Here is a 15,043-nt window from a genome sequence, read left to right on the forward strand (position 1 = left end):
AAAGAGGTGAAGAGAATCCTGAGAACCCACTGCCGCCAATCGTAGGGCATCACCAAAACGGACCCTGAGAGTGGTTTCCCAGTGCCCCAGGGGCCGCTGCCCGGTACGGCTGAAGGTCAAACACAGGGGAATTAAACCTGAGAAATCTCTGTGTACTGATCCAGCCTGCCTAGAATTCACTCAGGAAGGACAGTCCTCCCGAGAGTCAGGCTGCATCTGGTCTGTGTGTGTTGCTGAGGCCGGAGGCGATTTCTTGCTGGTCTCACAATCAGTTCTGCTGCTTTTCACGGGGACAGTGAAAGGGGTGCCAGGAGCTGCTCCTGTACCCGCTTTTGTGATTTTGGAAAGAATTGTGTGCGTGTGCACACATGCACACGCACACAGGGCATGCATGCACACACATGCACACATGTGTGCAAGGCATTGTGTGTGGTGCACACATGTGCATGGGTGTGCATGAGCACACCCATGCATATGTGTGTATGTGGGATGCACCGGGCACGTGTGTGTGCATGAGGATGCATTGCGTGTGTGCAAGCATGCACACGTGTGTGTGTGTGTGAGAGAGAGAGATTGAGAGAGAGAGGAAGGAAGAGGCCGACGCTGGCAGGACACGGCGCTCCGGGCCCGATGGCGGTGCGCCCGCGGCAGCTACACGTCGAACCAGTGGTCCCCCATGCAGGTGCGGTTCCACTCGCAGCCGCAGTTCCAGCACCAGTCCATCCCGCACTGGGGCTGCGGGCACTTCATGTGCATACATCCTCCTGCGGGCAAAGGACAAAGGCAGAGCTGTGGCACGCTCGTCCCCACGCCCACGGCTGCTCTACAGGTGCCTTTCCAAGGGCGCCACCCCAAGCAGCCCGGGGGCAGCATCTCAACTGGGGGACACGGATCTGAAAGCGTGGAGGTCTAAAGTGACAGCACACGTGACGAAGTGCCACCTCCACCGAGGACACATCCTGTGTGTGACTCGGAGCTCACGGCCTTCTCCTGAGGGGGTTCAGAGGCAAACACTGCATTTCACGGGCAGGATCAAGGCCTCCTTTAAGTACAGATTCAATCGTGTGCGTCTGTATTAACATACTTAATAAATTAACATATAACACACACCAACGTAAATGCCTGCCAGAAGCAATTTTTGTCATTTCTTCAGGGTTGCTTGTCTTGACAGAATGTATGAAACAGGAGTTGGGGCGGCCGCATTAAAGGCATCCAGTAGGGAACACGCTCCGTGACGCCGCGCAGAATCTCATCGGAGATGAGAAGGGACAGGAAGGAACCGGTGGTGGCACCGGGCGCTCTACGTCCACTGCCTCATTCACTCCTCGAAAGCACCAGGTGAGGGGAGAGCGTGCCTTGGCGTAGAATGTTCTCAAGGTCAAGGACCAAGCCCGAGATTTTCACCGGGATCTTTGTGGCCCCAATGTCGCCGCTCTCCCAGAGCAGGGCCCCTTCGGCAGGAGATGAGAAGTGCCTTATTGGGGGGCTTACTGCGGGTTCTCACCCCCACCCCCAGTTTGTTAAACACATGCCTTTCCTCCCACTGGGGCTCAGACACGAGGTCTGTGTGACGTGACTGACTGAGGACGGGGACCTTTGTCTGGGGCTCTAGGCGGAGAACGCCTTCCGACCCAGTCCCAGGTGCCCAGGCGGACGCGGCTTCTCCACCCGAGTCCCGTGTAACGTGGAACGTGCCCCACCCCTCACTGCTACAATGAGCTCTTTCAGGCGTTCTTTCTTGCCAAATTTTCCGTGTAATTGCATCAGCGTCACCTCATTTTTATTATTAGGAACTTGGCGTGAGAACGTCCACTCATTTAAAATATTGATGAATATGTGACTAAAGGCACTGGGTTAGAATAATTGCTGGGATACTTTAAGAGCATTTAGAATTCCACGCTGTGACACTTCTTTTGGTTTGTGTCAAAGGTCACTGAAAAATGACAAATATGTGGAAAACAAAGTGAAAAACTCACTTATGCTGCTTTTATCTCAGTATTTCCCATTTTGGCTTACACGATTACAGGACTGTGTAATTTCCCACACACATTTAACGCTTGCGCCCTTCGTATAATAAAATGAGGTAAGACTGTAAATCGCACAAGGTCCTCTGGAATATCATAAAGGATTCTGAGGAATACACTCAAGTTCAACGGAAGAGTAAGGTGATGCTAAATGAAAGACTGAGGCGGTTTCCCTGGTTACACAGTCTTCACGGCCAGGGACGAGCAGCGCCACAGGTAAGATTTTATCACGGAGACCAGAATCCCAGTGGCGGGGCCGAACCAGAAGACAGGAAACGGGAAGGCAGGATTCCATGCCTCACGGTCCTCCCTCCTGGTGCTGAGCACATACCAGGCAACGGGCCGGACTCCGCGATCGGGAGAGGCAGCAGGGACTCTAACGCCTAAGTGAGTGCATCGCCGTCTTTGTGGGTATTTAAATAAAAAGAGGTGGCTTCCCCCTTAGAGGGCTCTGCGGACCGATCCTCACACTGCGGGAAGCCCGGGCACCGCCATGTCTGGCCAGCAACTCTCCAGCAGGCTTAACGAGAGAAGTTCTCGAAAAACCAGGAGGCGCATTTAACTGGTGACAGACACTCACTGACTGAAGAATGGGACCGGAATCTCAGTGGTTTGAGGTGGGAGTGAAGTGTCGGGGTGGGGGTGGGGGGCCTAGCACAGGCTGCCCCAAGATATCCCACAATGGCGTGTTGACGATTTCACATTACAATCACTTGAGAAGCAGCAGGACCACCCTGTGCTCTGAAATGCAGGACGGGCGTCTCAGTGACAGGGGCCCTCCCTGCTCCCGAGGGCTGAGACAGTCTCTCATAAGAGTTAGAAAACCAGAGGCGGAGAAGCCTGTGTAAATAACCTCGTAGCCTTGACGGCTTTGCTGCCTGAACCCAAACCTGCTCACATCCCTACCTAAGGAGCACTGGGCTCATGCTGCCTAGCTAGCTCTCCCTGCCTCCAGCCGGGTGCCATCCGTGCTGGGGGTGAAGGGGGGGGGGCATGGGAGCTGTCCCTGGTGCTTCGTTGTATTGGGTTGGCCAAAAAGTTCATTTGTTTCTTCCCATGAGATGGCTCTGGTAGTGCTTAGCTGTCTTTAACTTCTTTCAAAACAATTTTGTTAGATGGTATTGTGACAGCTGTCATATCAGCGTGCACTGCAAAAAAACTTATCAAAATTGGTGACTTTTGGGGCAGCCATTTTAATACTGAAGATGGAAGAAAATACGCAACATTTCCAGCATGTTATGCTTTATTATTTCAAGGAAGGTAAAAATGCAAGCGACACACAAAGAACGATCTGTGCCGTGTGTGGAGAAGGGGCTGTGACTGACTGAACGTGTCAGAAGTGGTTTGTGAAGCTTCTTGGTACTATCGACATTTTGGCCAAATAATTCTTGGCTGTGGGGCCACCTTATGCATTGGAAGATGGTTAGCAGCCTCCCTGGCCTCTACCCCACTGGAAGCCAATAGTGGGAGACAGCCGACATAATCAAAATATTCAAACCAAGAGTTATTGGTAAAAGTGAAAAATGTGTCTTTTACCGAGAAGATGTAACGGACTTCTTTGGTCAACCCAATAGTTTTCATCTGTGACAGCATTGCTGCCTCTGCCTCATGCGGGACATGAGTTCCACACTTAGAAAGGACCCTGGACACCGGGCTGATGCCTCTGACCGGCTGGCCAGTCCATGGTGGACGGCAGCAGGTATCCCACCAGGGTCTGTGAGGTACAGGAGCCTCGGAAGAGGGACAGCTCAAAGGATACTCTGAGTATCGACTAGACTTGGACTTCAAATCATGCCACGGGGCTGAGGAGGGCCCCAGCAGGGCCATCGGAGTCGGGGGCTGGACCACAGAGCAGAACTCACAGCCACAGGCCTGGACGCGTCACTGCCGGGCCGAGCGGCTCTCTCTCCATGACCTTCAGCCTATGACCTGGGCCACATGCCTGTTAGGGGCTGGGAGGGGGTTCTCCCCTCCAAGAGCTCTCCTGAGTCTCCCACAGCCACGGTGGCCCCAGCATTTATGAGGAGGAGAGGGAGGAGGTGTGACCGCATGTGAAAGGGAGGGGGACCTGGCTGTCCCGTGAGATGCTGCCCCCGGTCTAGAGCGTTGTTGGGGAGAACTGTGCAAATATGGGTCTGTAAGCCCAGAAGCCTGCCCTGGACAACTCTGACGACGGTCAGGGCCGTTTAACCCGGAGGCATCTCCACCTTGTGACTTCTCTTGCTTACAGTTTAGACAGTACGTGATGGAAGGCAAAAGAAAAGGCCCTGTTCAGAAACACACGGATGGAAAGGACCTTTCCAGGAAGGAGCCCAGAGTCACGATGCTCTCGGGCGCTAAGTGGCCCACAGCAGGCAAGGAGAAGCCGCGGCCCGAAGTGTGTCCCAGGGTTCAGAGGGGGGTGGGGCGCTGTGAGAGGTAAAAAGAGAATTCCACAGCCAAAAAAAAAAGAAAAAGAAACTAACTGGTTAACACAGTTAAACAGATCTCTTTACAAAAGAAATCCTGAAATGCTGGTGTGCATGTGAGGGGGTGACAGTCACTCCTGGTGTGACTTCTGGGTTCAATGGTCTGATAGGTGCTTGGGAAGAACTTCGCACCAGCACACAGTAGGTGCTCAAGGCCTGTTAGCTGTTCCTGCTGTTATTACCCAGGAGGGGGACACAGGAGAAACCAGCTGCCACATTTGTTTAACGGTTGACATCCCCGCCCCCATCAGGATCTCCAGACACCAGCAGCCTGGGGAGCACACTCTGGGGACCAGGGGACCGGGAAGGGTCCCAAGCACCTTTTTTGTGGTTTGTTTGTTTGGTTAGAGTAGTGGACAAGTTATCAGACACAACATGTCTGATATTATTAACCATAAGTAATAATAAGGGCAATTAGATGAGGACTTGTGGCCTAGGAGGACAAGAAACCTGACGGGGGGTGTGAGAGTCACACTGGCCGGGTGGCTCTAGGTCCCTGTGCCACGCAGCCCAAGCCCCTCCTGGCGCCCCTGGCTACGCAGCCCACGCTCTCCCCCGGGGAAGCCCAGACTCACCGTTTTTCTCCACCGGCACCCGGCAGCGAGGGCAGGGCTTGGTGGTTTTCTTGATCGTCTCTTTGGAGGACTCCTCCCAGCGGGCTTGCTCTGCGGCCTTCTCGTCCACCCTGTAGGCCTGGGGAAATAAAGGCACAGGAGCTGAAGTTCCCTTCTTCACGTCGGGGATGCAGGGGTGGTTCTCTGAGACGCAGGCCCGGGAAACCCTTAGCGATGGAAGTGCTCTCCGGCAGGAAGCTCAACAGAACTTCACCTGCCGGGGCGTGGGGGGGTGGAGGGGGGCACCAGGGCTGGCACGCGCGCCACGTGCGTCCTGGCAGGTGGCCTGCGCTCACACGCTGGGGAGAGATCACTCAGTTTTGCAGTGTGAGGTCCTCTCTCTTGCTGCTTTGAATACGTGTAATAAATATCACCTCACGGGTGCCCGATACCCAGGACAGGGGATAGATGCGCGTAAATGCTCGGGAGAGATGCTTCAGCGGGGGACCGCATGTGTCTCTATGGTCCGTCGAGGACTAGAAACATTAAACACATTCCAAAGCTGGCAAGTAGGACAGTTGGTGTGACCCCAAAGGCTTTGCTTTAAAACGTCCTTCCACATTTTTGTCATCCTTTATTCTTGCTCCTGGAAAATGGGAAACTCCAAATGTTGTCACATGAAGGACAGGAGCAGGAACAGCACACGGAGTGGACGGGACAGAGAAGGGGGCAGCGGCAGCCAGGAATATGGCCGGAGGTTGAGACAGGGGCTCGGGAGCCAGTTGCCTGGTTCAAATCCTAGCTCCCCCAGGTGGGTGGCTTCGGGCCACCCCTTACCCTCTCTGAAAGGTCTCATCTGTAGGAGGAGGAAATGAAAAATGCCAGAGGCCTCGGGGGTGTTCAGGAGGAAGTGGGTCAATTCTTTTTTAAAGACTTGGAATGAGTGCCTGACATGTTGTTAAGTGACACTATGAATTACATCAGGATCCATAACATGGCAAGCGCCCCAAACCGTTTGCTCATATTATTCCTGCCAGACGATGGAATCTTCCCTGACTCTCACCACGAAGAGGAGGAGGGATGTCCAAAGGAGCCACGGAACCTGTCCCATCACTCACAGACAGCCACCTCTTCCACTTACTTCAACACCGAGGGGCGTGCGGAAGAAAGAGTTGGTACACGTTTGGATTCTGTACAGAAACCTTGGGGTCCAGAAATGTATTTCAAAATGTTAAGCCAGACACAAGCCCTCTGTCTTGGCCTCGATGGTATTTAAAAACTTTTATTCTATGCTTTAACATTAATATGAACACACAAGTCACTTTATTAACCTGTAATGACTCTTTAAAAACATTCCCAGAGCTATTTTTAGGTTAAGAAATTCCTGAAAATAACCTGAAGTATAAATTCGTGAACAAAATCCAACAATGTGAAATGCTCTAATACTCTGAAATCCTGTACCAATAACACCGATCATACTTTCCACATTTGTAGCACGTTCTTCTTCATGTGTTGATTTCCACTATTTCAGGGGAGCCCCACGATGACCCCGAGGAATCAGTGGGGCCCATGACCAGCTTAGTTTACAAAGGAGGACCCCGAGTGGTAAGAAGGTCAAGTGCCAGGTGTGAGGATGCGCCCTCCCTACGCGGCAGCCTCGGGGCTGATCCCGTGCCAACGTTTGGACCACCTGAAGGCTGGACGCCCCACCCGGGGGTGCTCGCTCCTGTGCAGGTCCCAGCCCGTAGCCTTGGGCTTTGGGCCCCGGCTCTGCACCATCACCTCTCAGGTTCTCTAGACCGTGAGAGTGGAACCTAGGTGGGACTGGGAGGATGATGCTCAGAGACCGTGGCCTGGGGGCGCCTGCAAAGACCACCGCACAGGCAGGGCCTGGGTAGGAGGCGGAATCCGGTGAGCACAGCCCTCCCCCACCCCCATGCTGAACCCAACGCTTATCATTTTATTGCCACACTTTTCAGGCTCCGAAAGAAGAAATATTACGAGGTAAATGACAGTTTATATCTAAGTCGCAGCATTTAATGGTTTTATAGTAATAGGGATTCTGTTCTTTCCAAGAGAAAGTGAGTTGATCCAGGGCCGAGAGCATGTCTGAGTCCCTCGTGTCTTCAGTGTCTGGCGCCGGGCAGCACCCCGTGTGTTTCAGTGGAGTGAGTGAATGAAGGACCCCGACGAAGGCACCAGTGTGACAGTCATCTGGAGCAGGAGCCTGTGAACCAGGAGGGGCGGGGGAGGGGCATCCCGAGTGGGGGTCGCTGGGGGTGAAACCAGCTCTTTCTGCTAAGTAGCTACCCCTCCCACCACAGAAGTGTCCTTTATAATGCAGAGGGTGTCTTGGGGCTAGCAGCGTTCTGCGAGAATAAAACAGGCTGACAGCGAAGGAGCTGCTGCAGGGCCCCCAGAACTTCCTTTCACTCGAGCCAAGGGAAGGACCACCGTGGCCACGAGCCCAGGATCACGCGGTGGTGGAGCCGCTGCGACCTGTAGCTAAGGTCGCGCGTGGCGCTAACCCTCAATGACGCAAGACTTCCTCCAGCCAACCGTCCGTTCTGGCTGTTTTCTCCCTAAGGCCCAGCAGCTGTGACTCTGCAGCCGTGGGCCACCTGGTGTCCTGGGGTGTGCAGACCGGAGAAATAGACCACTGTACTTATTAGAACCTCATGTCAAAGCGCTGCTTCTCAGCAACACGGCACACGGCGTGCCAAGTGCAGATAAGGAAGGTCTTGTTGACGACTGTCTCCGAGGAAGAAACCACAGCTTGGAGTCCTCAGTGGGGATATTCCTGGGGTGGGGGGTCAAGGCACCTCCCGCACAGAGTGGCTGGGGAGGTACGGGCTGGGGCACACGTGGGACCAGATGCGAAGGACAGGCCTCATGCAGACACGCCCACGTTTGCGTATCAGAGACCAGAGGGGGAAGCACAGAGCAGTAACCTAAGAAACAGGGCAAAACGGTGACTAGGGGGAATGTTTTTAGCACCATGACAGTCACCCCACTCTCTCCCGGGGGAGGCAACTGATGATCCACCAACAACTGATCAGGGCCGGCGTTTCACAGCCTTGACGAGTTAGAGGTTAGCCTGCAGGAAAGTGATAAGGCTTTTTTTTTTTTTTCTTTTTTGGTGGTAGCGACTGCATGCCTCAAGGTTAGGGTTTTACCGCCCCAGAGAACACGAAGCAGTTCCGTGGACAGGTCAGAAGCCGCAGTTCTGCTTGCCTTCCCAGGAAACGACAGGGTGATTCTGTTTCTCAAGGGCTCACGGACCCGGCCCTCTGGGCCCTTGGCCGGATTGCCCGTTGATTCGGTGACAAGGCTTCGGTGCGGGCTCACATAAGACCGTGTCTGAGGGCGTGTGCCAAGCTGGGAGCTGGCACATTGCAGTGAGCAGGGCGGGGGGCGGACGCTGGAGCCAGGACGGAGGGACAGCCGCAGCGACGTTTCTATTGGGTCAGGAAGGGCGCTTTCTGTGTCAGGGACGTCGCTTCGTTCATCCAGGAACTGTAGCCTTCCTGAAAGCGAGGCCCTGTCACCGCCTATTTTGGCAGAAGGAGCCGCAGCTCCTAGAGGCTGCTGAGCGGGCCAAGGTCAGCTGGCCTGAAGGCAGCAGATGGCGAGTCCCCCTGCGCGGAGCCGCCTGACTCCAGGCCCCAGCTCTGGCTGCTACAGTTTATTGTCTCACCCTGCTGTGACATGCGACAAAGGACGTAAGGGTGAAGGTCATGGAGCGGTTCAGGCAGCCAAGGTCTGGGGGAGAGAAACCTCCGCGGCCCCTCCCCTCGCCCTTGAGTCCTTACTCTCTGCGTCCCTGCCACCAGCCTGCTGGCTTCATTCACCCCAGCGCTGCCTGCCCCTGCTCCCGGCCACCAGCGCTGCCGGGCTGGCCCTCACCTTGCCCGACCTGCTGAAACTGTTCTCCAAAAGGACACGAGCGAGCCCCGAGCTCCAGGGCCAATGTCCTTCTCTGTCCCTTCATCTCTGGTTGTCCCGCTGCTCCTAACTCTGGTGGGCGTCCTTCCTCCTTGGCAGAACAGAGCTGCCACAAGCACCAAGATGGCCCCAGGGGCCCCCACCCCCACATCACACTGTTCTTGCTGCGCCCTAGCTTTGCCCAGTTGGATGCACGTGGAAGAGAAAGCTGGAGACCCATGTCACTGCTGCTGGCCTCAGTGACACTGGGGGACCACAAAACCGAGCCTGAGAACACTGCTGGTGGCTGTCTGTGCCCAGGTGACATGGTGGTAGTTTAGAGCTGACTGTCACCGTGAAGCCTGTTTTACTGGGACCTTTGCTCAGCATCCTTTACGAGTGCCCTTGAGGTCAATGTCCAGGACTTTCTGGAGTGACCGTGAGCCCTGGATGGGTACCCACTGCTACGGGATCACCTAGGGCTTAAAAAAAAAAAAAAAAAGCCCAGCAGATTCCTATGCTCTCACCCCGGAGAGCTGGACCCAGTAGCTCTGGGCTGGGTCCGGGAATCTGAATCCTTAGCACGCCATGGGGAGATCTGGGCCTGAAGAAGGACAAGTTTCGCTGGATAAACGCTCTGCTTTGGCGTCAGTCATCGAGCTGTAACACGAGGACTTCTTCTTCTTGTGTTTCTAGGAGGTGAAAGTGTGGCGTGAGTCCGCACTGCCACCCTACACGCCACCGGCCCACGCAGGGCTGTGTGTGAGGACCAGAGGAGTCGTGTAGACAGAGCCCTGGGCTCGCTCTCCATTCCCAGTGTGTGAGGGCGGTGTGGGGGTGGGGCACGTCTCTCCTTACAGACTGGATTATTGGGGTCCCCCTGGGAAAGTATCGAGACGTGGAGCCCCATGCAGGCGAGGCGAAGGAAACGAAGCCTGTAAGCCCTGACTGGAAAACCGGGAATGCCGGGTGCATACGTGCCTCAATGCCATAGCCAGTGGGGCCCAGTGGGAATCAGGCCATGAGAAAATGCTTTGTGTCCTTGGAAGCTTGCCCTGCTCTTCTATCTCACATGATCGTTTTACCCTAACAGCAGCAGAGGGTTTAACTTTAACTCAAGATGAACTCACCCTCCCTATTTTACAGCCACCTGAAGGCTTTGTGTCTAACACACCCTGACCTGAGGGAGATCTCAGCTGTTCCTTCAACTGTTATCCCTGAACAATATCTGTTTTCTGTAAGCAGCAAGTGTTTACCATTGGCTGATGAGCTTTACCTGTGCGCTATCTGCCCTTAAGCTGACGGCTCTCAGTAAAAGACCCTGGAGGGAGGCAATCGAGGCGTCTGTCTCTCAGACATTTCCAGGCCTTCTCTCCCCCGGCACAAGCTGCCTGGGAAGTCTTCATTTCATCCGGGACACCAGGGGATCTTTGCGGGTCAGGGGTCCCCAACACCGGATGGTGGAAAAAGTGGTTTCTGCCATTTCCTGTATATCTTCAAGACTGCCTCAGCGAGGTCGAACGTTGGTGTCATAGCTCAAGACAGGACCACGGACGTGAAGTCTGTGTTTTCTGTGATCATCGTCTGTGTCACTCTGTCATCATCATCATCATCATCATCATCATCATCATCACTGTTTCTGAGGAGACGGACTCTGGGAGTTTGTGTGAACTGAAGAGGCTGCGGAAGGCCTGGATTGGCTTCCAGTCTCCTTTAAAAAATACAGGACCATCTAAGTGCCCCCAGAGAGGGATTTGACATTGCTGACATACATGTAAGGTAGAACAAGTAGAGAGACTGCTCACACACGTTACCTTTCCTGCTGTGGGAGGGGTATTCGTGACCACTGTTCAGCCAATAACTGAACAAGCACACCCTGATTCTGTAAAAGTCAGCTGAAGTTTTCCAAAAATCAGACGCCCTTAATCGCTGAGAACACGAGGCTCAGTTCAGACGTGAACGTCTTCAGGCGAATCCCAGCCGTGAGGTGTTGTTGCCTTTCTTGTCTGAACTGCGGGTCCAGGTAACACCCAATCACTGACACTTGCACCTTTGCCCAAGAGCCTTCCCACGGTCCTGGTCACAGGCCACTGCAGGAGCCACAGGGATGGGCGCGTCCCAGGCCCTGCTGGGGGGCCCAGACACTGCATCACCTTTCGGGCACAGAGATGTTGACCCCAACCTGCTTGGCTGTTCCACATTCCTGAAACGATTACTATCGAGAGAGACAGGAAAAACCATCAGGGGCTGGGACATTATGGAGCATCGTGCCGAGGGCTGGGGCACTGCTGGGCTTCGCTCTGTCTACGGAGTTCTAAGCTTCGCAGGCCAGGATTCTGAGCATCATCTGGGAGGATGTTTTTGGTGATGGCAATACAGGGGGGGTTTCTGTCACCAGGGCAATGCATACCGCCGACCACTGTCAGAGCAGGTCATTCACCTGCTTCCTAGAGGGGAAAGGAAAGGAGGGAGCGTCTACTCACCGCTTTTGAGATTGAGGGGGACAGGGAGTCAGATATATATTAAGAAGCAAGGTTATTAATAGATACCATTTATTGGGAGTTTTAAGGTACTTCATGTTCAGCTGTCCCCACAAACTGATGAGTAGGGACAATCTGTCCTCGAGCGAGGCAGGAAGATAAGCTACCCTGTGATTCTGAGAGCAGAGGCCCCTGGTTCCTGGCTTGCTTAGGTCAGTAAACAGGAGAATTATCGCAGCAGAGGGGCCTGAGAACTACAGAAATTACTGAGGTCAACCAAGCGAAGTCAGGCGCCTGCTCCGGGCTGCCGGGCAGGGGACTCAGCGGACTGCAGACGCCAGCAGACCCCGAAGAGCCTCCGGGCAAAGGAAATTCCTGCAAAGATGGACAGAGAGCTACTCACCCATACCTGGGGCTAGCCCAGACCATAAAAGGGAAGCGGAGCTCAAAACATGCCTCGTAAAGGTTAAAGTTCATCCCTTTGCTTCCTTCCCCGCTCTCTTTCCCCATGTCAGGGATACTGCCCAGAAATGACCCACAGATCCACAGGCTCGGCCTCTCGCGGTGCTTGGGGTCCCCCTTCTCTCCGGGGGAGAGTCCACCCCCTGTCTGAGGAGTGGCCACCTGGCCTCACCGCTTCACTGATAAACTCCTTCGCTGTAACCTCCGTGCCGGCTTGTGACCCCGGAACGCCTGCCTCCAATCCACCAGCTCACACAGGACTCGGAGTCTGGAAGCGTCGCTCACGTGAAGAGGAAGCCAGGGCAGAGGACAAAGCGCACCCTTTGTACAGAGCGAGCTTTACAAAGCAGACTTGTTTTCGTTGGAGCCAGAACAGAGGCCCAGTCATTCCGCAAACCCGTGCCGTCGCGGTCCTGCATATGGGCCCCGTTAGAGACAGAGGAGGAGGGGCAGACCCCGGACAAAGAGCACCTGCCCCGCAGTGCTGACGGGGCCGCAGAACGGCGGTCCTTAAACCGCGGCGCGTGCCGGCCCCACCTGGAGGACCGGGCCGCACCCAAATGGCGGCAGACCCCCACTGCCCGACCCAGTCTCAGAACCACGGGGCCTGGGGTGGGGCCCAGGAGTTTGTGACTTAACATGTTTCTGGGTGGCATTCCTGTAGTTCTGTGGGCGGCCCTTGGAGAGGCCCCGCTGGCAGGACAGCTGCGTACACGGAGTACCTGTCAACACAGGTGGGGGCGCGGGGTGTGTGTGTATGTGTGAGTGTGTCCTAGCACAGGCTACCTAGTCCCCAGCCCGACGTCACCCTGTGGGAGTGTGTCCAGTGCGATGAGGGTGCATGAGGCGACGGCCATCTTATTCTGCTCACGCCGTGAGGGGCAGGCCCAGCCTAGGCTGGGCGCCTGCATGATTTCATTAAATCTTTTTCATGTCACAGTCTCACATCACAGGTGAGAAACGCATGGCTTTGGGAGGCGACGTGATCCCCTTAGTGATCACTGCAGCCAGTGTAGCTGCCAGGGCTCTCCCGGGGGAGAACTGATAGGATGCACCCATGCATGTACACAGTATGAGAATCTTTGTAAGGAACTGTGGGAGCCGGCAAGTTCAAACTCTGTACGGCAGGCCAGCAGGCTGCAAACTCAGGCTGAGGCTCTGATGCACAGTCCGGAGGTTTCCCCACCTGGGAAACCTCAGTCTTTGCTCTGAAGGCCTCCAGCTGGCCGGGCGAGGCCACCACATCATGAGTCACGTCCTTTCCTGAAAGCCAGCCGACTGGAGATGCTGACCGCCTCCTCCCAACTCCTTCAGGGCAGCACCCGGACTAGTGTTTGCCAAAGCAACCGAGCAACACCGCCTTGCCAGGTTGGCGCCAAAATGTAACCATCTCAGCTTGTCATGGCCAAACTCAATTTCCAGACCAGGTCTGTCTGACTTCCCAGCCTGGCCACCTTGCCTCGTGTCCCGCCCAGACAAGCAGGGCGGAGAAGAGAGCATGCCGGAGGGATGTCATTGAGCCTGGAGAACAACAGGGACTGGTGTGCGTGCTCACCTGGGGCCTGTGCAGGGCAGCTGCCCCACTGGATGCAGCCAGCCTGCCGCCTCCTGCAGGCAGGCCACAGCCCTCCCCGGGGGACAGTGTGTGTCCATCTGCTCCTGTTTCAACCAGCGACTCGCGAAAGGCTCCCAGCAGCCAGGGCACAGCTCTGCTGGGCTCAGACAGGCTGTTCCTGAGGAAACAGCCCTTTGATTCCCCTGCCGTCCTCCCAGAGCGGCCAACACTCCTTTTCCCCAGGCCATTTCACTTCTGGGGACTGTTTCTAGCAAAATGTGTTACTAGCGCCATCTGGTGAAGTAGAGGCGCCCAGCAGATGTTTCCCTGCGAGCTGCTGCAGAGGAAACGCAGGGGCCAGCAGGGAGCACTGCCCTGGGCAGAGAGCACCAGCCTCGGGTGTGTGCGCGCTGTGCATCTGGTGTGTGTGCAAGTGCATACAGCGTGTGTGTGGTGTGGTGTGTATAGTGGGTGTGGTGTGCATGCAGTGCACACAGTGTGTGTGTGTGGTGTGTGTGCAGTGTACACAGTATGTATGTGGTATACATGCAGTGTGTGTGGTTTGCATGCAATGCACACAGTGTGTGTGTGGTGTGGTGTGTATAGTGTGTGTGGTGTGCATGCAGTGCACACAGTGTGTGTGTGTGGTGTGTGTGCAGTGTGTGTGGTGTGTGTGCAGTGTGTGTGGTGTGCATGCAGTGCACACAGTGTGTGTGTGTGGTGTGTGTGCAGTGTATGCAGTGTGTGTGGTGTGCATGCAGTGTGTGTGGTGTGCATGTAGTGTACACAGTGTGTGTGTGTGGTGTGTATGCAGTGTGTGTGGTGTGTGTGCAGTGTGTGTGGTGTGCATGCAGTGCACACAGTGTGTGTGTGTGGTGTGTGTGCATTGTACACAGTATGTATGTGGTATACATGCAGTGTGTGTGGTTTGCATGCAGTGCACACAGTGTGTGTGTGGTGTGGTGTGTATAGTGTGTGTGGTGTGCATGCAGTGCACACAGTGTGTGTGTGTGGTGTGTGTGCAGTGTATGCAGTGTGTGTGGTGTGCATGCAGTGTGTGTGGTGTGCATGTAGTGTACACAGTGTGTGTGTGTGCAGTGTATGCAGTGTGTGTGGTGTGCATGTAGTGTACACAGTGTGTGTGTGGTGTGTATGCAGTGTATGCGGTGTGTGTGTGGTGTGCATGCAGTGTGTGTGGTGTGCATGTAGTGTACACAGTGTGTGTGTGTGGTGTGCATGCAGTGTATGCAGTGTGTGTGGTGTGTGTGCAGTGTGCATGCAGTGCACACAGTGTGTGTGTGTGGTGTGTATGCAGTGTACACAGTGTGTGTGTGGTGTGCATGCAGTGTGTGTGGTGTGCATGCAGTGTATGCAGTGTGTGTGGTGTGTACACAGTGTGTGTGGTGTGCATGCAGTGTATATAATGTGTGTGGCGTGTGTGCAGTGTTTACAGTGTCTGTGATATGTACGTGGAAGGTGCTGGGAGGAGGACGGAGGTGAGAGAGCTCAGGGGACCTGGCCGATTGTGTCCCTGGGCGAGGACACCAGCTGAGATGAACCCCGGGGCTGGGGAGAA

General features: G+C 55.0%; 1 protein-coding gene across 1 annotated transcript in view; it reads right to left on the reverse strand.

Moving 5' to 3' along the window:
• Positions 1-481: 481 nt before the first annotated feature.
• Positions 482-15,043, reverse strand: part of PRKN (parkin RBR E3 ubiquitin protein ligase) — a 920,988-nt gene continuing 906,426 nt past the window's right edge. Inside the window, exons 11-12 of the mRNA XM_090280710.1 lie at positions 5,068-5,185; positions 482-764 (exon numbers count right to left, since the gene is read on the reverse strand). Of these exons, the coding sequence (XP_090136836.1) occupies positions 652-764; positions 5,068-5,185 (231 nt within the window). The 3' untranslated portion in view covers positions 482-651. The remainder of the gene's footprint in view (positions 765-5,067; positions 5,186-15,043) is intronic.

Source organism: Furipterus horrens, unplaced genomic scaffold (assembly GCF_987537825.1).
Source record: "Furipterus horrens unplaced genomic scaffold, mFurHor1.1.pri manual_scaffold_6, whole genome shotgun sequence".
In the NCBI taxonomy this organism is placed as follows: Eukaryota; Metazoa; Chordata; class Mammalia; order Chiroptera; family Furipteridae; genus Furipterus; species Furipterus horrens.